The sequence below is a fragment of the Frieseomelitta varia genome, unplaced genomic scaffold (assembly GCF_011392965.1).
Source record: "Frieseomelitta varia isolate USP_RPSP 00005682 unplaced genomic scaffold, Fvar_1.2 scaffold_769, whole genome shotgun sequence".
Taxonomy (NCBI): Eukaryota; Metazoa; Arthropoda; class Insecta; order Hymenoptera; family Apidae; genus Frieseomelitta; species Frieseomelitta varia.
Window position 1 is genome coordinate 283,811 of NW_025110555.1, and position 23,545 is coordinate 307,355.

At 33.0% G+C, this 23,545-nt stretch overlaps 2 protein-coding genes across 6 annotated transcripts; one reads left to right on the top strand and one right to left on the bottom strand.

The window, feature by feature from the left end:
* Positions 1–8: 8 nt before the first annotated feature.
* On the bottom strand, positions 9–4,428 carry LOC122535778 (mediator of RNA polymerase II transcription subunit 24). 5 transcript variants are annotated; one of them, XM_043667585.1, is made up of 9 exons: positions 4,401–4,428; positions 3,537–3,673; positions 3,337–3,462; positions 1,957–3,273; positions 1,432–1,880; positions 1,266–1,358; positions 883–1,173; positions 346–793; positions 9–265 (listed from the first exon to the last, which is right to left on the bottom strand). In XM_043667585.1, exons 1-9 carry the CDS (start codon positions 4,411–4,413, stop codon positions 119–121), a joined length of 3,021 nt encoding a protein of 1,006 aa, XP_043523520.1. In that variant the 5' UTR covers positions 4,414–4,428; the 3' UTR covers positions 9–118. The 5 variants fall into 5 exon arrangements, with proteins under 5 accessions (XP_043523520.1, XP_043523519.1, XP_043523524.1 ...); XM_043667584.1 differs by having other exon boundaries at positions 1,266–1,370; XM_043667589.1 differs by lacking the exon at positions 4,401–4,428 and adding an exon at positions 4,341–4,359 and having other exon boundaries at positions 1,266–1,370.
* A 1,356-nt stretch (positions 4,429–5,784) lies between these two features.
* Positions 5,785–23,477, top strand: LOC122535780. The gene is made up of 5 exons (XM_043667590.1): positions 5,785–6,380; positions 12,295–12,730; positions 15,021–15,292; positions 15,559–16,096; positions 20,625–23,477. Exons 1-5 carry the CDS (start codon positions 6,261–6,263, stop codon positions 21,035–21,037), a joined length of 1,779 nt encoding a protein of 592 aa, XP_043523525.1. The 5' UTR covers positions 5,785–6,260; the 3' UTR covers positions 21,038–23,477.
* The last annotated feature ends 68 nt before the right edge of the window (positions 23,478–23,545 follow it).

Below are 23,545 nucleotides of genomic sequence, written 5' to 3' on the forward strand. Positions count from 1 at the left end.
CAAATTCGTTATTAAATTAGTATATTTCAAAATAATATTGATATCTCATTTGGTACCTCAGTTTTTTACACTTTACCTTCATACTTCTTTCTTTAATAAATCAAACATCCAGCCAAAATTACTTTGAAGGCTTGAGATTGATATTTCTTAACATACACAAGTCACGCGCAGTTGCTTTTCGCCCAACTGCTGTTTGAATATCGTAAAATCTTAACAGAATATCAGTGGTGAATAATTCGGGCAATGCCTTTAGCAGACAAGGTACCTTAAATAAACAAAAAAAAAAAAAATTAAAATTTCATTGTCATTCTCATAAAGTACAAAAATGAACATGTGGAAGCTTACCAATGTTTGTGGCATTCCTTGCAACACGATACGTGTCCTATCTTTTCCACATTGTACCATCAGACGTAAAAATTGAAGTATAAAGTGAGTCTGTTGAGATACTTCGCCATCTCTGCCAGCTAGAAAAGTGAATATTGTAAACAATCCATTTAATGCTGACAGAAGAGGGTCCCTCAGCACAATTGACTTTTGGCCGTTGGTAGGTCCTTGAGCTTGCGGACTTTGCGAGCCGAAGATAGGATTCGAATCTCCTGTCTCGTTCAGTCGCAAAATTTTGTTTGCTGGCACGCCAAGAGCATCGAGTTCCTCCGCATCTAGATCCCGACGCACTCGTTTCCTACTGCTCCCACGGGATGGATTTGAATTATTATGTTCTAACGTAGAAAATATACAGTACACGCATAACTTCGCTAACACTGAGGACTGTGGTTCTACGAGTTCTTCGCTCCTATAAGAAATTTATTTAAAATCACTAAGGCTATTGAGAGCTATAAATAAAAATTATCGGAAATTATCGTAGAAGTAAGTAACGCTTACTGTAATGAGTTATATAAATACTGTGGAATGATATAATTGATGAGATCTAATGTACAATTCTCGATATCGAGATGAAAAATGGAGAACGCTAAATCTACTGCTTGGTCCAACTCTTCCTGATAACGATACTTTAACACTTCTTTTACGATATTCGTGACGAACCATAAGGAACCACCGGTATTTAACAAAGATTCCAAAGACTGCGTTGCCTGAATATTTATCCATCCTCGCTGATTTATATTCCCCCATTCATTTTCCAATTGCTCCAATATAGGCTGTCTTGATATAATGCTAGTAAAAATAAAAATATAATACAAGTGTAACATAAAATAAATGATAAAACCATAAAAGTAATAATAATTAAAGAAACTTTAACATGATACCTATGAGACATCGAGAGCACCTTCGTTTTCGATTGTGTAGGAGGATGAACATCGTACTGCATTTTACGAATGATTTGAGACATCAAGCTTGATCTAAAATTCAATCTTCAATTTTAATTTAATAGTATTGTGAATATCCGTAGAAATTACTCATTTTTATACTAACCGTTCCTTAAGATTGTCTTGGACCTCATCTCCAGGAAGTGGTGTTAGGAAATGTTGAACCATGTTCAGAGGTTTTAAAAGTGCATCTTGATGAGTAATACTCATATATGCGCAAAGCCAGGCTGCCGCGCAAACTGGCAAACAACATGCAGTTGTACGCAAACCATCTAGAGCTCTTTTAACGTCACTAGCTCCAAGTACGTCACTCTCCCATGCACAAAGAAGCTCTTTCACAGCTCCCATAGCCGACTGACACGCGATATGCCATTTTATATTGCTAGATTTCAAATCAGAGTCCGGAGAATTAATTTGTGCTAACAATGCATCCACTCTTACAGGATCGACGTTTTGCAACATTTTTTGAGGTGACTTTGGTTGATTTCGTTCGGGCATGCACTCGCGTACCCACTGTTCAAAAAAAGAGTCTCCTTCTCCTTCTTCTAAAACCGCCTAAATGAAAGATATCATTCATTAATTTATAAAAAAAATGTGATGTTGAGCATATAATATAACAATTTAAACGCACATCAGACCCATAAGTTTGCACTATAGAACACAACATAAGGAACGATATATCAAATAACATTGCCCTAGTTGCTGCAGTCTTTGGTGGCACAGGTTCGTTGATTTGCTTGCTACATTCATTGAACTTAATTAATTTGGTAACAAATGTTTTTAACTTTCCCTCCACGGTAGCTACCGCCAACATTAGTTCGAAACTCTTGCCAGTCAGAACTTGATACAACATACTAAGTAAAGCCTCGTGAATTTTTGTGTAATCGGCATTGAGAGTTTTCAAAATTCCAGATAAAGTTGGCTCTGCGCGTACGATCACTTTAGGAATGGAAGACGTGGACGTGGAGGATTCTAATTTCTGTAACGTCGCGGTAACACCCTCTCTTCTGCTGCTTAATTGTTTAGTTTGTTTTTCTGTAACTAAATTAACTTTCTGCAGTGCGTTTAACAAACACTCTACGCTGTTGCAAGAGCATGCAGTGTCCACTATATCCAGGAGCGGAGTAAATTGTAGTAATAATTCAAACGCATCTAGAATATCTTGCGAGTATTCTAATTTATCGTCCCCGTTTGTGTGCACCGCGTGTAACTCTTTCAAAATAAGAGGCACCTTTAGAAACGTGAAAGCACCCCATTGCGATTCTTTGAACGTACTGGTAACATTGTGCAAACACATCAAACACGCACGAATTATCTCGCAGTACAATCTCGCATTTGTATAATTCTTAAGTCTTTGGACCATCAACATCTGATTAACAAATACAGACGTCTCTGTACTGGGATTTTGTAATACCTGAACTGCGAATAAAGGTTGCAAACAGTGAGTTATAGACTCCATCTGTGACATCTCTGGTGACAGTGTTAGACAATCAACTTCCAAATTGCACAATTTTTTCAAAGATTCCTCTATCGGAACAGAGGACTTGAGACTACTAGTTTTTAATAGTGCTTCAATCTCCTGACACTTCTTTACTACTTCTATATACAAGTCTTTGTCGTCGTACTTTGCTAAATACATCATAGCACAGAGAAAATCAGAGCTGAGCATCTGTTTCAATATACTGGCAGGTTTGTCCATCAATTCTGTTGGCTGCGGAGTTAATGGACTGTTCTGTGGCATTTTTGTCAGAGTGTGTAAATAACACTGTAACAACCAATGTACTATGGATAATACTGCAGCAGCCAAGAGATCCTCCTCAGGTTTACCACGACATGTTATTCCTACTTGAATAGATTCTAAAAATTCTAGGAGACTTAGAATACAATGAGGCTTGTGAAAGGCATCATATTTGCTTATCCGTTGCAATACAGCAGCATAGGAAACCAACTGAAAATTTATCCATATATAAATATTACCTTCAAACATCAATAAAGTGCTAATCATACATACCTGAGAACTTAAAGAATGTTTTAAATATGAAAGTACTAATTGATTTGGTCCAAGTCCTACTAGTGCCTGTTGTAATATACAATCTGCTAAATTATATACATCTCCGCTAACACCTCTTGGCAGAATCTAAAAATGATAAAATTTATAAAGAATTCTTATCAGATATAAATAAGTATTTCCATAGTGAAGAAACTACTTACAGTTTTGATATTGATGCCCCATTGTAAATCACTCCAACGTTCTCTCCATGCCCGTAGCAAAAGAGCTTTCAAACTGCTGGTCTTACTAGTTACTTTAGTCTCCATAGCTGATGTTAGAAGATTACACATAATTTCTCCTATTTAAGCAATATCATTAGTTGTTTCTGTCATATGAATTTTACTTTGGTATATCGGATATTCCCCATACAATGTATTACTTTTTGCGAATTGAATATTTTTTGCCCAATGCATCTGATATTTTCTGAATTTGTTTGTGTACTTTACCAAAGAGTTTTATTGATAAAACCGCACCAAAATAAAGTTTTGGATTGACGTGTATACACGTCGAACGCAGTTAAATGAACCATCAATTATTAAATTCATAATAGCACTTAAACTGTTAAATTTATAATATACGGCGTGTATACTCGTCGTTGCTTGATTTTAATTACATCACATCCTGTGAGGGATTTTTAAAACTAAATTTCACAGTTAACCGGTTAAAATAAATGCACACAGAGTGACAGTTACTCAATATGTAACCTCAAAAATGCATAGGAAGATAAAATAGCCTATGTTCAATTAAAAGTAGCTATTCAAAATGAACACTCAATTTCCCTAATTAAATTATTCTCTTACATACTGCGTTTCAGAAAAATTTAATACACTAATAAACTATTACGACCAACACATCTTCAGACTGTAATTTTTCCACAGCCACTATGATCAGCGCCATGTTAAAAATTATTCACGATTAGATGCGAGTCGGTTCCTCAAAATAATCGACATTTCATATCGATACACCTTCATATTTTTATAAATGTTTGTTTAATATCTGTCTATAATTTATTAAATCCAATTTACTAAAATTCTCCATTTCTTGTTAGCAAGAAACACAGTTATAAGATATGCCGTTCGAGTGCATCCTCTAACGTGAACACTTCCTCTTTCAACCGATTCAAAATTGACAGGTCTAGAAAAACTAAGATGCACAGTAAGATTTTACGAAACAATCAGGTTAAATGAAATATTGTATGACGGAAGTGAAATCTTGGAAAGAATGGGTGTTTGTAAAAGAGCAGTCACATTTGACATTCCATTCTATATATGGGAAGGATGGGATTTTATAAACGTAATAGGACTTCTTATAGCAATTGGATTATTCTGCTATGCTTATGTCTACGTATGTGTATTTTATTAATGTTATAGATAGTTATTAATTAACATTAAACAGTTATTAACACATATTATTGATAGTTATTAACAAAATATTCGAGAAGTTATCAGAAAATATTAAAAATAAAAAAAGTCTTTCTAACATATTTTATTTTACAGAAATCCTAATCCAAACAATTTGATACTTCTATGACAAAAGAAAAACAACTATGGAAGATGACAAGTCACTAATTCTAAATACTACGTCAAGTGATAGTAAACGTAGTATAAAATTGATTCTTCTGTATGATAATTAAGTTCTCAATAAATATATTGAAATATTTTAAATACATGCTCACTTATACGTATAAAAAAGAAATAAAGGTAAAAAGTTCTTCGTTTACTATAGGCAAAATTACTTTCCCAATCCTACTTCATGACTCAGCAGCATATGCAAAATGCGTCGTGCATTTTCAGATAGCATAAAATTGGTCAGTCTGATGCAACATCAGTAACAACAGAATAATCTGTTTTTGACAAATATCTTCAACGTACGAATTACTCAGAAACTAAATTGATCAACTTCAATTTAATTAAATACGTACACAATTAATGTATTATTTTCAAGAAACCAATGCTCTCAAGTTCATTCGGCGCAAGAAGATGACATAAATGATCTTCATTATTCTTTTTTTTTTATACGAAACGAAAGAATCGCATAGGATCGTCGACGATAAGTATTGCAAGCCAATATAAATAAATTAATAAATACATCATTGAGAAAAAATTGGGAGTGCGTAGTTCCGCAGTGTTGCGCACGAGCCGCCACTGCAAACGACAGTAAATTTTAAAGCGATAGCCTCGTAATTAAACGTTTCGTCTATTTCCATTTCCCTTTTTTCAATTCCTAATTCTCAGCTCTTCGAGTACGATCCCACGATAAAATACAAAATTCCTCTCGCCGAAACGTAATTTCGAACGCTCGAAACGCTCGATTCAAGCCCGCGCGGATTTCGAATCGATCTATCTTTAGCGAGAGCTGCCTCGACCAATCGCATCGTGGCGAGGTCGCGAGGCATTCGTGACGCGCATAATGCCACGCTGGCAGTTCAATTGACAATACCCGGCGGTGGATCGAACACTCGTCGTGTACTCGGGCAAGGTAAACAGTTTTTCGCGGCGCAGGTCAACAAAAGTTGACGCAAGGATCGTGCGAATTGCTCGACATGCTTCGACAAGCGTCGCGGGTGACCCAGGTGAAACAAACGTCCGAATAGAGGCGAGCGATCATCTCCGAAAAAAAATCGGTCTCTTTCGCTCTTTAGCTGCAGCCAAGAGCCTCAGGGTGGGGCGAGGAGGCCGTACGTCCGTCCGACTGTCCGTGACGGGACTCTTTCACTCGTCAGTCGGCTAGTAGTGCGCGTCAGTGCAGTGTGCGGACGGTGGTTTTTTTCATGGAAACGTAGTGGCTGCCGTGTATTTTGTGTTATAAATACACACACACACACGCGTATACACGCAAACGTATACGATCGCTCCGTGCTGTAGAGTAATCAAGCGTCGGGCGGGATGTCGTCAACGGACATCAACCTGATGGATTTCCTCTTCCCGCGGGAGGACGCGTTCCTGAAAGGCGACGTTAAGGACGAACCTTTCATAGATCAGAGCTACAACGACGACGCCATCGCGGTGAGTCTCTGACGCACGTTTTTATCTCGCCATCTCGTTAGTCTTTCTTCTCAGACTCGCGCTCGCCCCCTCCCACCCCTTTCAAACGGGTTCCACTCGCAGGAAACCAGTTTCCTCTTACACGCGCGTATCCACGACCGTAGGGATTCCCCGAAAGAGACTTCGATGAACTGCAGATTCGAAGTATTTTTCGCTGAACGATTGCGTGTAGACAATCGCTTTTCACGTCTAGCGATTTGCTTGTTCAACGTCGTCTCTTGAGCTGCTAGATAGTTTAGTCTAAATAAGTAGATCTTTACGTAGTTTGAATCTCAGAGAGATCGTGGATGCACCTTATGGGCAAATAAATCCCGATCCGATTCTTTGAGGAAAATACAAGTTAATAACTGACCGTAAAGGGACGTTGAATTCTATCGCCGCTTGTTATCGAGAATGTTAATACACGAATAATTCCCGAGGCTAGCAAAACCTTTTCAAACATTGACTCATGTTTACGTTACCGCTGTCGGTGAATATTGGGGGAAAATATCTGGGAACTGGCACGTACGACTCGTACGTACAAACAGGTGGAACATGTTTCCTGCTATTATTATTCTCTGGCTATTTAACCTGTCCATTGACGAAAAAAAAAGCCTTTGTCGACTTTCGACGAAGTATCAAAACAATTATTTCCCGTGTAAACAGATCGAAAAGCGATGGATACGCTTCATCGCGATCTGTGCCACTTTCGCCGCGTTTTCAATCATTGCTAGCCTTTTAATTCAGTATTCAATTAGGCTCAACTAGCCGCAGAGTTCAACCTGAACACAAAAGGACAATTTGGACGAAACGCGTGGAAATGTTTGTGGCGGCAGTAACAAATTAGAGCGGTCATGATTAGTCAGAAACTATCCGTTATTCGACCGCTCATTCCAGTTAACATATGGAGTGCGCGGTCCACGTGCCGACGCGAAGTGCCGTCTACACCTGTCGCTTGGTATCTGCAGGTCATCGTTTCGTCGTTTTCCTTTAAAAATAGTTTATCGCGTACTGGAAATAATTGGCGACGAGACACAATGTAATAATTAGAAGGATTATCAGAGCAGCCTTGAATAGTGAGATCCACGTAAAAGAGTCGAGATAACAATTTATTGTTTTTTTTTTTTCTGAACATCTTCTGGATTAGAAATACGTTTTTTTTTTTATTTTTTATTTTCGCTACTTAACTGCAGAATGTACGCTGATACCATTGTTACGTAATCGGGAGAGACTTTGTAACATATGGATTAATCTGATGCACGTGTTTCTGCGACGCCGCCATATTGGAACATTTGATAGACGTTCGATGTCTAATTCGTGCATTCTTATCAAAAAGATATTACTTTTATGATACTAATGTATTAATTATAATATTGTAATGGTATACTTTTCCATGTGCATACTGATTCTTTATGCTTCGAGTCGAAACGAGAATGCGAACCTACACACCATGGCGAACGACCTTCAAACGAACACCGTTACATTGCGGGACTTTTCGCGAATAGTCTAAGAAAAAACTTAATTTCGAAATTAGAGTAACTGTGTAACTCGTACTATAATTTCAAAAATTTGTGGACAATAAAAAATAGTTGGTAAAAATTTCCTGCAAACGCCAAAGAAAATTTTTCTGTTTTCTTCAGCCTTGTTTTATCTTTATTTATTATTTATATTTATTTATTATTCTATTATTCTATATATTATTATTATTTTAAAATTTTTCTGTTTTTTTATTTATTATTTATATTTATTTATTATTCTATTATTCTATATATTATTATTATTTTAAAATTTTTCTGTTTTTTTTAGTCTTGTTTTATCTTTATTTATTATTTATTATTTATATTTATTTATTATTTATACTTAATTTGCAATATAAAGCCAAGACGTTAAATGTGAACAGACAGAAAGATGTTTCAGAAAATTCAGATGAACTCTCGGGAACATTTTATTTTTAAGTTCTTCCCGAGTACTTATCGATGAAAACATTCGCACACGTGTTTTGATTCAATTTAATAAATTTTCGGATCTTTTTCGGTTAATTCTGTACCGGAGAAATAATAATAAAAATAATGCGCAAAAAATAAGTGAAAAGCGTAGAAGATGAAGCTTTTTTGTTCAAGGCATCATTTTCAAAAAAATAGACTTTGAATATGTTTTATTAAAAAATTACATTTTTCACACACGTGCACGAAATTTTCAAACTCTTTAATGAACAAATTTTACTTTTTTTTTTCATTCTTATTTTTTTTACGTAGAATCATCTTCTCGGTACTATAGTAAATAAAAATTGGAAGGAATGAAAAGTGATGTATACGAACCTGATGTATATACTTAAAATACAGAATCAAAGCTTTCTCCTTTCTAAAATCGTGTCCGATCTTCTTCCATTTTAATTTCGTTTTTGGTCTTGATTCAAGTAATTTGCCAACGGAATCCTAAAATTCGAGGAAACCAGCAGTCTACCGCCACTTAACTATATTTATCATCCTCTTGTGCTTGGAAAACTAGGTTACCCTGCATTGGCCAAGTGTTTGATTCACGCGAGTCGAACGACAAGCGCCACGCGAACGGCCATTTTTCAAGCTTCGCTAAGCCGATTAGGCTAACTTTCATCCAGATAACTAACTGGAGCGCGCAATAACAAAGCCTCTGTTATTTCCATTCTCAAATTAGAACCTTAAATCCTGCGGCGTATAGAAACACGAGCCATTTGTTCTAAAAATCACTTTCGGTTTTTAAATCGAGATGTTCAAGGGAAGAAAATTGATGCCAACTTCATCCGAAAAGATTTACTTACTATTTATATTTCTCTCAGTGTAAGTAATTTTGTATGGGCGTTAACGAATCGTCATTTTTTCATTACTGTAAAGTGATCTGATGTAAAATTCAAGATATGAACCAGTGATGCGATATGCAATGTATGTGTGTAGAGCGAGATCGCAGAATGAGAAATTGCAATGATGTCACTTTGTTAATACGTGCTCTTATGCTTCTAACGATGTAATAGATACGCTATCCCATTATTGGAAACATAAGGCTCCATGTACACTGTCGTTCCAAAGTTTGAAGTACTCAATACATTTGTTTGTCACACATCAGCAATTCGTAGCCAAAATATTTGTTTGATTTACTTAAATTTGGGAGAATTGTCTTGAATCATAAATTTAGCATTTGTGGATGGTTAAAGACATTTTTTATCCCATGCGAGCAATTTTTTTCATTCATAGAATGTTTTCAGAAAGATTTATAAACGAAGAAACTCGAACAATTCTGTTTTAAGGTTTTTTTTTTTCGTTTGATAATTCTTGTGAACAAAATATTTATTTAAAAAATGCATCGAGGTGCATTGAATTGTATAAACTTATTGAGACAAATAATTTAAATAAGTTGCAGTTCATGTAATGATAGGGATCCATTGATTTTCTCTTCTACCAATGATTTTCCACTTACGTAACAAAAGTTCAGTTTCGAATAAGTGGATTCACAACTAGCAAGAGTTCATTTACTCGATTATTGCCTGAAATGTTGTTCAACTAAATTAAGCCTATATAAACGGAGTTCTCTATTATACATAATACTTTGAAGAAGTGCAATTAAATGTAACCATACCTTCCATTTTTAAATATAATTGATCAAAGTTTCAGTATTATAAAAAAAATAATAATATCGCGAATGAAATATTTATTTATTTAAAGAAGTCGTTATTTCTTTTGAAAACTTAACATGTCCTAAATTCTCTAAATTCGAGCGGGAGCGTACATCAGAGAATGTGTAATTTCTATACTCGGGTGCATTGCATCACGAGCATCGCAGAGGGAATTAGATTTCTGACAATGCAATGCACACGACTATGCTATTGGAAATATAAAGATTGGTACAAATCAGCGATATAAAATGTAACTCCACTATAAAATTAGATCATTATGAATTATTGGTAATGTATTATTCAAAACTTTATCTTTTAATACGTTATACAAGCACTTCGAAGAAGACTCTACAAATTCTTTACTCCAAAATTTATAACAAGAGGAGTAGGTATTAATCTTAAATGTTTGTTATCTAACAAAATGTAAAATAATATAATACAGTATAATTATAAAATATTTATATTTTATTCTATATTCTAATCATTGTTACTATAATGATAATTAATTTCAGAGTGGATATAACGAATATTTTGAAATGGCTCTCACGAGTTAACGAATAGATAAAGATCTTTGACCACCATTTAAAATTGCAAAATAAAATAATGCTTTATATATTTTATATATAAAATATAAATATATTTAATATTATATATTTATTTATAATATTATATTATTAATTATAAATATAATATTATTAATATTATATATTTTAAAATAGCAATATATACAATTTCTAAAGTTTTAAAATTGCAAAATAAAATAATGCTTTATATATTTTAAATATAAAATATAAATATATTTGATATTATATATTATAAAATATATATTTAATATTTTATATATTTTAAAATAGCAATATATACAATTTCTAAAATTTTAAAATTGCAAAATAAAATAATGCTTTATATGTAAAATATAAATATATTTGATATTACATATTATAAAATATATATTTAATATTTTATATATTTCAAAATAGCAACATATACAATTTCTAAAGTGTCAGTATATTAACAATTATATTATAAAATACACAAGCAATTTAGAATTTTCATTATCTACGAAATAAATATTGAATATCAAAAATAAAAAGTGAATCGAAAACTTTTAAGCGGCGGTGTAAAAGACAATATTTTCTCAAACTTTTGCACTACTTAACGTTTGTTTTTGTAATTCCACGTTTATTATACGTTCACTCTTGAAATACATGTTTTTCAATAATCCATTTTTTTAATTAACAACGAAATGATTCATGTAGTTCCTCAGTGGTAAAATAATAAATTGCAGCGAAGCCGTATGGCTCCGCTTGCGTCGAGCTTAAAAAGTCGCCTGTGATCATGTTATATCGGGTAGATCAGGTCAATAATCTGATCTAAATGGGACGCCATGGGCATACCAACGAATGCAGTGACGATGCAAGGAAGTAAGAGTATCATTAAAAACAAACTGAATGTACTTTTCTGTGTGTAACATCGAGCAAACTTTTAACGTTGGAAAACAAATGAAGCAGATTGGCCTCGTTGGATGCAGAAAATGCAGAGAATGCATACAACGTGAAAAAAACATATATAAAATATCGAAAGTAGAGTACTCATACTTTATAACGGAGTCAAATTTCTGTCTGAATTACATTTCTTTAATTGCGCTCACGAGAACTTGAAATTGTGCAAATTTATAGTTTTCATCGATCTTTACATCAAAGTATTCAATATTCAAATAATTAATTTAGTAATAGATATAAAATTTAGTAATAGGTACAAAATTTAAAAAAAAGGAACAGAAAATATTGTTATTATTACTATATTATAATAATTTATTGTTATTATTACTATATTAATACTATAATATTACTATAATAATTATAGTATTACTATATTAATACTATATTATTATTGTAATAATTATTATATATAATTAAAAAATATTGTTATAATTACTATTATTACTATATTATAATAATTATTATATATAATTATTACTATATTATAATAATAATTTTTTTATTAGTTAATTTAATTGCATTCTCAGGATCTCGATGTAAGTATGATTTATTTATCCCAGAAGAAATATCCCAGATTGATTTTACTATTAATAATATCGCGTTTCGAATAAATACATCAAAATAATTTCCACCGTATCCTCCATCTGTTTCTCAAAATAAAATTCATCTATCCCACGAAAGGTAGAAAATTGATTTCACTGCTAACAACTTCATCAGAAAATAATTTGTTCTTGCATTCTTTTTCAAGGCGGAAGAATGGCCAACCAATCCAGACGACTTTCTGGACTCCATTTTCAAGCTGGAGGACAATCAGTTCAACCTGATGGACAACGATTTGGACGCGATTCCGTCTTCCTCGTCGGACAGCGGGCTCTCAAGCGCGTTGAGCCTCTCTTGCGAGCAACAATTGAGCCCGCTTCTGCCGATCGAGGAGGATCAACTGGAGATCAGCAACTCCGAAATAAACAGTCCGCAGAATGTCATGGAGTTCGAGCCTTTGGGAAGTCCTAACCAGTCGATGGCCAGCGTGGACAGTCCTATCAGGTCGAACATCGGCTCACCGGTTACCGATGTCGCCGAGGAAATGGATGTGGAACAAACCCTCGTGGCTGTAGTAAATCCAGCGAACACCTTGGCCGATGCTAACACGACGATTGTTACGGAGCAACCGGTTGCCGATTTAGGTATGAAGAAATTTAACGTAACATCTGAGTATACCTTAAAATTATCCGAGTTGTTAGTAATCTTCCTATTGTATTGTAACTTTAATATTAGTTGATTAATTAATGTACCAGTTTAAATTAAATTAAATTATTAAAATTAACAAATTGCAAATTAGTTAATAAGTTAAATTATTAATTAATTAATGTAATTAACAATTTAATTAATTTTCGATATAAAAATGAAAAATTGCAGATGATATGATAAAACATCCAGAGCATAGTACTTCCAATAATATTTGGTACATTAAATAATTTTCTACAGAAGTGTTATTTTTTTCTTTTCTTAAGTTATAAAAAGGATTATTGTCGATTATCTAAAATTTTATTCAAATAGACAGTTCCATTTATTCAAATAATAGTTCTATAAAGTCCTGCTGCATTATAAAATATATTATAGGCTTTCAAACTTTTGAACCAAAATATCTCAAGAACAATGTGCTCTGTTACAATTTTAAAACCCCACATACATCGCCGGCCAAAAGTTTGAGCGCACATTCTGTGCGTGTAACTAACAGCAACTCTTTATTAGTATTTGTCAAATATTTATGACAATTGTAACAATTTAAAAGTTTAAATATTTAGTGTTTGAATATTAATGAGAGTCACTGTAGATTAGTACTTAATGATCTTTTTGCTTACAGTGTTTTAGCATTACATTAGTATAAATATAGAAAATATAGAAAATATCTATCTCGTTCCAAAAAAAAAAAAGAAAAATGCATAAATATTAAATTAATCAAAATACACAGCAAAAGTGTATCAAAATTTTTAGTCACTATTCTACGTGCCATACCACATCTCGTTCCAAAAACGTTTTCCTTCTCTTCTCAGCGTGACGATACATTCCCTCGCTAATCCATTTGTGAAAGCTAAAGTTCAGCGAATTCATAGCAGAAACATAATTCGAACGCATGTTAATGCTCGAATTTAAGCAATAAGATCTATTTGAATCTCACAAGCCCGTCAAGATACTGGAAATTTCCAGATTGAATAAATTCAAAATAATGTGAATAATTATAGGTTCAAAGCAATTTTGACAAAATAATTTTTTGAATAGGATTGAGACGAATCTTTTGACCTTTCAGAGATTATGTCTGTACACCGTGTTGATTTCTATGCCACTAGAAGCTATTTCAACGATACTAAATTGTACAAATTGACGTGTGACTATTTACCGTCATTGTTTAAAGCAATTTTAAATAAACTTAATTAAACAATTTTAAATCGAACTTACTAATATTTTATTAAAAATTTTATTTTTTAATAATTATTAATATTAAAATATTAAAATAAAATATTAAACTTAATTAATACTTAACACTTAATACTTAACTAATACTAAACTAATATTTTATTACTAACTTAATACTAAACTAATATTTTGTTAAAAATTTTATTTTTAATAAAATATTAAACTTACTTAATTATTATTTCTAATGCAATTTAAACTTACATAAAAGATCGAAAACTCTAAATCATCGACATCAGGTATCGCAGTCGTCCCTGAAAAATTAACTCGAGTAAAAAGTCATTTTTCGATTTTTTATCACCGATAGAAACTAATTAGCCGTTTGCTACAAAATCATTCGATTAAATTGCGAATAAACGTGGGTCAATATTAATTTAAAACAGTATCATTAGCTAATTAAACTGTAAAAAGCCTGTATGTATCATAAAGCGTGAATTGCAAATAATGCTACGATGTCGATAATTTCTAAAAATAGAGCAACAGCGAATTTTGCAACGTGATAGAATATCGCAAAAAAAAATTGCAAGTTGCAAAATGTATTTGTCACCTTTCTGCGGAAAGAGCATTATGGACGAAACGAGCAGTCTGGCGAGTCATCAATATTTTTTTCCGACTGCGTCGGGAGAAATTTCGAGGACAGCAGCTTATGGTCACCGACGCATAAATGCAACGTTTTCATTTACAAATTAAATTCAAGCTCAATATGAAAGTGGATTCCTGCGGAAAGCAGGCATAAATGAAGGAGTTATCTCTTAGAAAAAATTTGCAAGGTACTCCATTTGATGAACCTATATGTATAATAATTATTTATATGCGCTGCATTGTAGAGGAATAAATTCTTTCGCTTAAAAAAAAAANAAAAAAAAAAAAAAAAAAAAAATACACTGATAATCGATGCAAGAAATGTCTGTTAATGTTTTGTCGAAATTTCTAGATCGAAAACAATTAATAATAATAATGATAAAAAAGAGTCTCATTGAAAATAAATCTTTTTCGTTTTAGAGAAAACACCGAAGCAACAACAGATTCACATTGTGCCTCCAGAAAGCAGCACGATAAACGTCCGTAATATCACGTGCAATGGAAAACGAAATATCAGGCAATTGATACGCGTGACACCGATGGGCTCCGGTAATCCAAGATCGATTCTACTGCCTGTAAGTTTGAAAGACATGAAGGAAGTACGAACCATCAAGATCATCAATGCTTCGCAAGCTAGGAATTTCAAAGGATTCAAGATCAACCAGGCCAATATCATCAACAAGCCAGTTCAGGTAAATAAAGCTTTTCTTATAACTTCAAAATGGAATTTGATGATGAATAAATCAATTGAAAAGAATTGCAAATGTTGCATTAACTTCGATTCTCAATGAGTTAGAAGTTGGTTAAAGTTTCATCACTGAATTAACTTCTTTCAGCTTTATTTTATCCTCAGTTATTTTGTTCTCAGAAAAGTCTCAGATGAAAAGAATATTATTCTTTCTTTTCAATTCATTTTCCTTTTACCATTTACACGTTTTCTTTTTTGATCCATCTGCAGATGAACATCAAGCAAGAAGATTCGAGCAGCGAGAAGGGTTGCAATTCGAGCGACGAGATCTCGGAATCGGATTCCCCTTACCCGAGGCTAAAACTGAACGCCGAGGAGAAGCGTTTGCTGCAAAAGGAAGGGATCACGCTGCCTACTCATTATCCGCTGACGAAACACGAGGAGCGCGAGCTGAAGAGGATCAGGCGCAAGATTCGCAACAAAATCTCCGCCCAGGACTCGCGCAAGAGGAAAAAGGAGTACGTGGACGGATTGGAGGATCGTGTGAAACAGTGCACCGAGGAGAATATGACGCTGCTGAAACGCATCAAGGCGTTGCAGTCGCAGAATCAGAGCCTGGCTGGGCAACTCAAGAGGCTGCAGGCACTGTTGCAAAAAGGCAACAAGAGCGCCCAGCCCGCCACTTGTCTCATGGTCTTGTTGCTCTCGTTGGCCCTCGTTGCCGTGCCGAATCTACGGCCACACTCCAATTCGAACAATGAACTCACGCAAGAGCAGGAACAGCCGGAGAAAATGCCGCCGCTGGCTGGTAAGGATCTTGTATTGTATATATATATTTCTTTTATCTGCGGTTAACGAGCAATTGTCCACTGATTACTGTTGCTAGATAAATCTGAAGGAATATTTTTGGTTGGCAAGTTAAGCCTGCTTGAATTGGACACATTATGCATTGGACACTTTCATTAAAAGCTTGATTTACTATTAATTTTCTACATTTGCAAATTTCATATTCATTTTTGATAAATAGTTGACGCTTCATAAAAAAATCTATTTTAATCTGGTTATATTTCAATTGTAAAATTTCGACGGTGAATAGACATGCATGTTTGACGTCACTCTGTAGAGTCTTCAGGGATCTATTATTAGAATTATCATATTAACTATCCTTTTTTATTAATATTTATTAATTAATTAAGGTTAAATTAAAAGGATTCACTTGAATTATATTTTGTACTGCAATAATTTAGAAAGATTCAACTTATGCACGGTAATGTAAGTATAGTTTTATGAATTTTTATTATATTATTTTATTTTTTACACAACTAGATCTAAATTTCAATCTTTGGTATAAAATTTATCATTCCATTGACTACAGTCACTTAGAAAATTATTTATATAGGTCGACATTTTGAACTATTATAATTTAAAAAAAAAATTATATATTAACTTGGTCTCGTTTTTAAAGCGTAAAACTTTCACTTTGACGATCCTCAATTTGTTTTTTTTTTTTTCAAAATTTTTATATCTTGTAACTGGTGGGAAAATAAGAGTATTTTTCTCTCAAAAAATTACTTTTCGCCATTTTGACAAAACGTTACCATTCCTTGAATTTCTGTCGTGGAAGTCGAAGCGAAAAGTCACGAAAAAACACTGACAATTATTTCATCGAGCAAATACTTGAAATAAATGTACCTCGATTCTAAATTTGTCCAAAGCAACAGTTGATGACCGAGTGTTTGGAGGCCGTGTAGCTTAGAAAACTCCATAGAATTTTATTTCGTTGCTCGGCACATACTCGAGAGGAATGTGAATGGTATCGGCATGTCCGTCGGATCCTTTCGAACCGTTATATTAGTGGTTATACAGGTTGAACGAATTTGATAGCATGGGCCAGCTTAGGGAACGTTGAACCCTTACGAGATCGTGAAAGGCACACACTTCTTCTTGTTAATATTTCATTTTTCCCCGAGCATTGCTTTCACGCATTGCGGTTTGTTGCATCTCGGCCTCGTACGGTCGACTGGCTTTTTGCCAGTATAAAAAAATCGTACGATAAAGTGGTTTCTTTCACACGCTACGTATCTTCTCGCATATCGTATGTATGTTGCTCTGAAATTTCAATCACTCGATAACGAAATTACAGTAAAGAGTATAATCGGTAATTATAAATTTCGAGTAAATCGTTCCTCATTGACATCGACGTTAAAGTATACGGAAAATATGTTTCTTATTTGTTTGTAATTTATTTGTCGTGTAATTAAAATTATTATGATTATCTACCTCCTCTGGTAAAAAAAGTTTTCAAACGTAAATACTTGAACATTAAAATCTGATGGGCATGGAATGCTGTATTGTATTTGTTCGAAATATATAGAAAAATAAAATTAACGATTCAATTGTATTCTTTTAGATGAAAGATTTCAATACTTGCGTTTGATCGAAAATGTTTTACCAGAGGTAATATAAGCATATGTATAATTAAAATTAAATAACAGAATTCAAATTGTTGTGGATTATCTACAATCCAATAATACCAATTGTGAGTCAATAACATTTTTATATGACGTCGAAAATTTGATTCTATGAAAATGAAAAAATATGGACTGAAAAAACAACGTTGAAAAATTACATTGCAATTAAAGACAGTATTGAAAAATTATTAGCTCTAACTATCCAAAATGTTTCTGTTACTTTCATTTTCTGTACATTTTAATATCAATGTTAATAAGAAAGAATTTGCACAAAATCATGGTTATGCTCTTCACTGTATTTTGTTTTATTTATCTGAACATGGATTTCCAAATATACATTTGAAGTTGACGATGTTTTTAATATTTTATCAATGTTTAACCAACGCAGCAAGTTGGTAAAAAAATTATGACGAGTAAGTATTGATAAGAGAACGACTTTAATTTAGTACGACATAGTTGTCGTAAATGTTAATATTTTTATTGAGTATTAGTAATTCTAGTGGATACATGTTAACCAGTATTCATCATCGTAACGTGTGATTAAATAATCCTGGATAATTGGATCGTGTTAGATGAATGTTTTACATAATCGTTGCTTCATAACTCTGAGCAAGTTGTTCGAGCATAGAGAACATGTAAGAATTCTTAAATTTTCTTCCTTTTCTTTGGCTCTTCCTTTTATGCTTCGATATTATTCGATGTTCAAATAATTTGTCCGGCAATTTAATTTTCACTGCATTTTGCTGCATAATCGTGTGCTGGAACAGCAGATTCCAATACTCCTCAGGTTACACGACGAAAAAATAGCAATACACGAATTTCAGATTACGAAATAGATTTGCTTTATATATTTCGCTCTACGACGACAACGAAGCTATCGAAGTAATAAATTTTTAGTGGTGTGATGGTCTCAGTATATTGACGTGTAAATTCTTCTATTCAATTCGATTTTTCTATTAAACTAGTATTCTATTATATTAGACTCTTAATCTTAAAATTTTATTACTATTATTTTTAGCGTCGAATCAAATTTTATTATATATTATGTATGTAAAATAAAAATTATTATGCAATGAAATTATATATATATATATATATATTTTTTACGTAGATAAATTTTATAATTTTATTATTTCAGCAATTGTGAAAATTTTCTATTATTGTGAAATTATGAAAATTAAGTGACAGAGGTCTACAATTAATGACCCTTTGATAGAATCGAAATTTCATAATAATTATTAGTCCCTTCAGGATTTATAAAAATTTCCTAAATTCGTTTATATTGAAATTTTATAATGGTTGTTAATCTTAAAATGTTAATTACTACTTGCAATAATTCTAAAACTTCTCCAAGTTTCAACGTCATTATTTTACAACAATTTTCTAAGTTACAACTTACGTCATTTGTAAAATTTTACAGAGATCTGCAACCTCTTTAATCCATTAGTACTATTATCCACCAAATCACTATCAAAGAAAGCTTTGTCACTCCAAGTAATGATAAATCTTGATAAGCCTTGATAAAGAGACAGACACGATGTTTCGAAATCAATAGATATGGGGATCGATATGGTATAACAACCGGTATGGTGAAACCAGAGCAGGGTACGAGATTGAGAAGTTGTTCAGCTACTTTCTAAACGAGGACAAGAAAGTCCTTTCTCGATGCTAGAACCGAACGAATTCTTTCTTATCCAATTGTAATCTTCTTTTAGATACTTTCTCAACACGTCCATTCACTCCATTGTACGATGATTTACAAACTCGTTTTTCGTAATCAAAAGTCAATTTTTTCCACGTTTGATATGTTGAAACAACTTTTGCCTTTGTGGTGATCTTTCAAAATCTAAAATATTATTAATATAAATATTATAAATATTATAAATAATATAAATATTATAGATAATATAATATTTATAAATATTATAACTATTATAAATATTAATATTATTAAATAAATATTATTAATATTAATATAATATTATATTATTCATGTCAAATAATTCTATTATCAGATACAAGATTTTAAAGATAAAATCATAAAATTCAAAGTTTATGTTAATTATATATTGTTATTATTAATTATATTATTTTATTTTAATTATATTAGTTAATCATATTTTTGTAGAATAATGTCGATACGAAAGTAATTTTTATATTTGTACATGTACAGGCTGTTTTATTTAGATGTTTTAAGTATAAATTTTGTTTGACGCTTCGTACGAAAGAAAAGGAAACAGCTTCGTCAGGTAATGTCATTGACCTTCGTTAAAATTCAAAGGTATCTGAGAATCGCTGGGTTTATACGTGGATTGACTCGTAACCAGTTCCTCGAGTTGATTACGAAACCAGCTAAACCGAGCTGTCTAAATCAAATTGTCTAGATACAATGTCCATGGTTAACCACGTCATAAGTTTTTATCTGCGATAATTATTTTGTATGAATAATGCTAGCTAAACTTGTAAATACGATAATTATAGTTTCAAAACATATACAAAAACACTAGATGTGAGATGTATTATATTAATACAACAGCTTATTTCACGATATTTTCACTGACGATGAGATTTATCATTTTTAAGAAAGAACAAGAACCAACGCAAGCTTAAATTTTGTAATTTTGAAACTTTATTTGTTTAATCTCAACGCTTTGGTTTTATAATATTGTTCGTTATGAATTTTTTACTTCAAAGCATTTGTTATTGTAACGAAACTTCCAATTTCAAACTTCTTTTTATAATACTCGTTATTAAGGAAATTTTTTATCTCAACTCTCCGTTTCTATTATCATTCATCATTGTAAATTTCCAACTACTTCGAAGCTGCATCTTTACATTTACGTTCGAATTATTTCTTTGTTTCAGGTCGTTCGCGAACCTTACTCTACACGAAGCAGCTGATGGACGAGGAACTGCAGCAATACAGCGAGGAGTTGCTGCAGGAAGTCGAGGGCCTTCTAGATCACGATTACAGCCCAACAATTCAACCGCCCCTCTACAAACGTCCTCGCATGGACACGGAATCACCGCCGAAGTGCGTCTCGTCTTCCGATCATATCGGAGGGACGCTCTGCGGAAGACAGGAAGTCACGATGAAGTCGAGCAGGAAGTACATCGAACCTCCGTTGGACGACGTTTGGCCTCCACCGAATCCAGGCGGGCAAAAGAGCGCCAAGGTGGTGGACAAGCTCGAGGTGCTGACCAACGAGCTGAAGATTAACATCTCTGATTCAGAAGGCACGAGAACTGTCCTCCTAAAGGTGCCTCAAGAACAGTAGAAGAAGAAGAGCCAGTCTCACTCGAGACTCTTCAAGAACGTTATATTTTTCTATCATTTTTGTCGTAACCCTTTACGATCGGATCTATATTTGACATGGTACATCCTGATCCTGCAGATCTTAGAAGGAAAGAATTGCAGATCGACGAGGAAACACGGACCATCAAAAATTCTCATTGAGTATTATTCAAAACGACTGACGCATCGCAAATTCTACAGTCTTGCAATAGGAGGCTGATTATGATTGAAACTATCTTTTATTTGAGCTATGCATTTTCTTCTAGTTAGCTGTATCAGTGTCTTTCAAATGAGAAATCGTGAAGGGTTCAGATATAGACTAGCATGAGCTTCTTCCTATGAGAGGCGTATATTATAAGGCAGAATAGAGAATTCAATAAGGTGTCTCGTACTTTTTAATTCATTTCTCCGCGTGAATATTTCATAGATTTGAATAGACTGCGGATTTTTATTGAAGTTTGCACGCGCAAATGTATGTACCGAATGCGTGCAATGTTTTATACAAAATTGTATAAAATAACTAAAACGGAGAAAACTAATACTAATTTTTAGTATAAAACGAATCTCTGTTTAAACCTCATTTCGTTAATTATGTCCATGAAAATATAAATTTGCATAAAGATACGCAGTCTACCAACGAGAATCCGTTCAACTAGCGTATTTCAACCCTCTAACCACCTAGGTTAGAAAAATTTCATTCATAGTCGTAAGATTAAATTCTTTCGAGTCACTTCTTCTATATTTTCCTCTTGGCTTCGCGTGTTTTTAACGAAGCTACTTTTTACTCGCTGAATATCTCACGGTAGAGATCATCGAACGAATTTCACCAATTGGATTTAATCTTCATCGCTCATTTCATCCATTATAGTCAACTGCACACCATCATCGATCGTCTTTGGGTGATTTTTCAAGAGTTTTTATCGATTGAACGATATTTAAGATTTATCTATTTATAAGAATTTATTATTATGAGAGTTTTACAGTTATTATTCATGTTGTCAATGATAAGAGAGAAAGAGAGATTTGTAAATAGTTATTATATAAATCATCGGAACGATCACTGAAAGATATATATTATAATTATAATAATTATTATTAAATATATATTATAAAAGAAATATATCGTAACTTTAACTTTACAAGGTACGATTTTTAATTCTGTACTACTGTACAGCGAAAGATACGGCGTTATTTACGGAAGTAGATAAAGTAACTCGTTGATAAAAAAATTTGTTTATATATATACACGTACACATAACAAATGTGTAGAATGTATGTTTCCATCTTTTAACGCGTGATAGATACGATTATTCGTTTCATCGTACACTTCTTTGGGGCTAGGGTATAGCAGTGTTTGATAATTAATTTAATATTACATTATACAAAAGCTTGCAGAGATACATTTGCTACGCGAGCAGAACGTATTTAACTACGAAAACTGCGTGTTATCGACACCAGGTTCGAAGACTGTATTTATAAATTTAGTCGCATCCTGATATACAGGATGGTCTTGCTTTTTCCGGCGTAACTATGGCAGTAGATTGTACGAGTAAAAATAAAGAAAAAAAGTGTCACAAAAATATATGATCAAGAATTCGTCGTTAAGGACTTATAACGAAAAGTTCGAAACAAAGAGTTGACGATATTTATCTACGTCAGTTTAATTCAATTTTCATTTTTGCGAATACAGGTCTGTCATCTATCAAATTTATTACATTTCGAATTTCTAGTTGGCAAATGTTTGTGTGATATTTTTTTCTTGTTTTGATTCATAGAATCTATTGCTAAAGTTATGTCGAAGAAAGTAGGGACACGCTGTATATTCCTTGTTCTTTCTTCAAATTCGACGCATACGCCTCGCCTTTTTTATTTAAAAGTTTTATTTAAAAGTCTTTTATTAAGTTATTTTATATACGCGAAGCGACGTGTATATGATACACGGGCAAGCAACGTAATACAAATTGTAAATATTAAATACACGGCACGAGAGTAACATTTGTTTCGTAGTTCGTACTTATATTTAATTGTCTCTTTCTCTCCGACGAAATTCCTGGTAGAAGGCAACCGCGCACACGGAACAATAATAAATGGATAATATTGGAAACGAGAAATGGGGCTCTTTTTTCGCGAATTGATAGCGAGTTAGAAAAAAAGAAAGAAAAAAATTCTGTCGTTCTTCCAAAGAATTGTAATTCCGTACACGTACACGTATATAGGACAATTGTCATCGGTAATCGATGCCGAAGCACCGGCCACGATTTTTTATTTAGATAAGTTCAACAATACATTCCTACCAGTAATGTCCATTCAAAAATAGAACGATTCTATTTTTGCACGTATGTAAAAGGGTTAAAGGTATTACACTCTGAATTTCATTCAATATACGTGTAACGACATTAGAAAATAAACTGTTACAATCAGAATAGGTACTGTTCTCTTTCTTCGTTTCTTTCCTTTTCAAAAAGATATCAAATTCTCTTTCGGACTATTT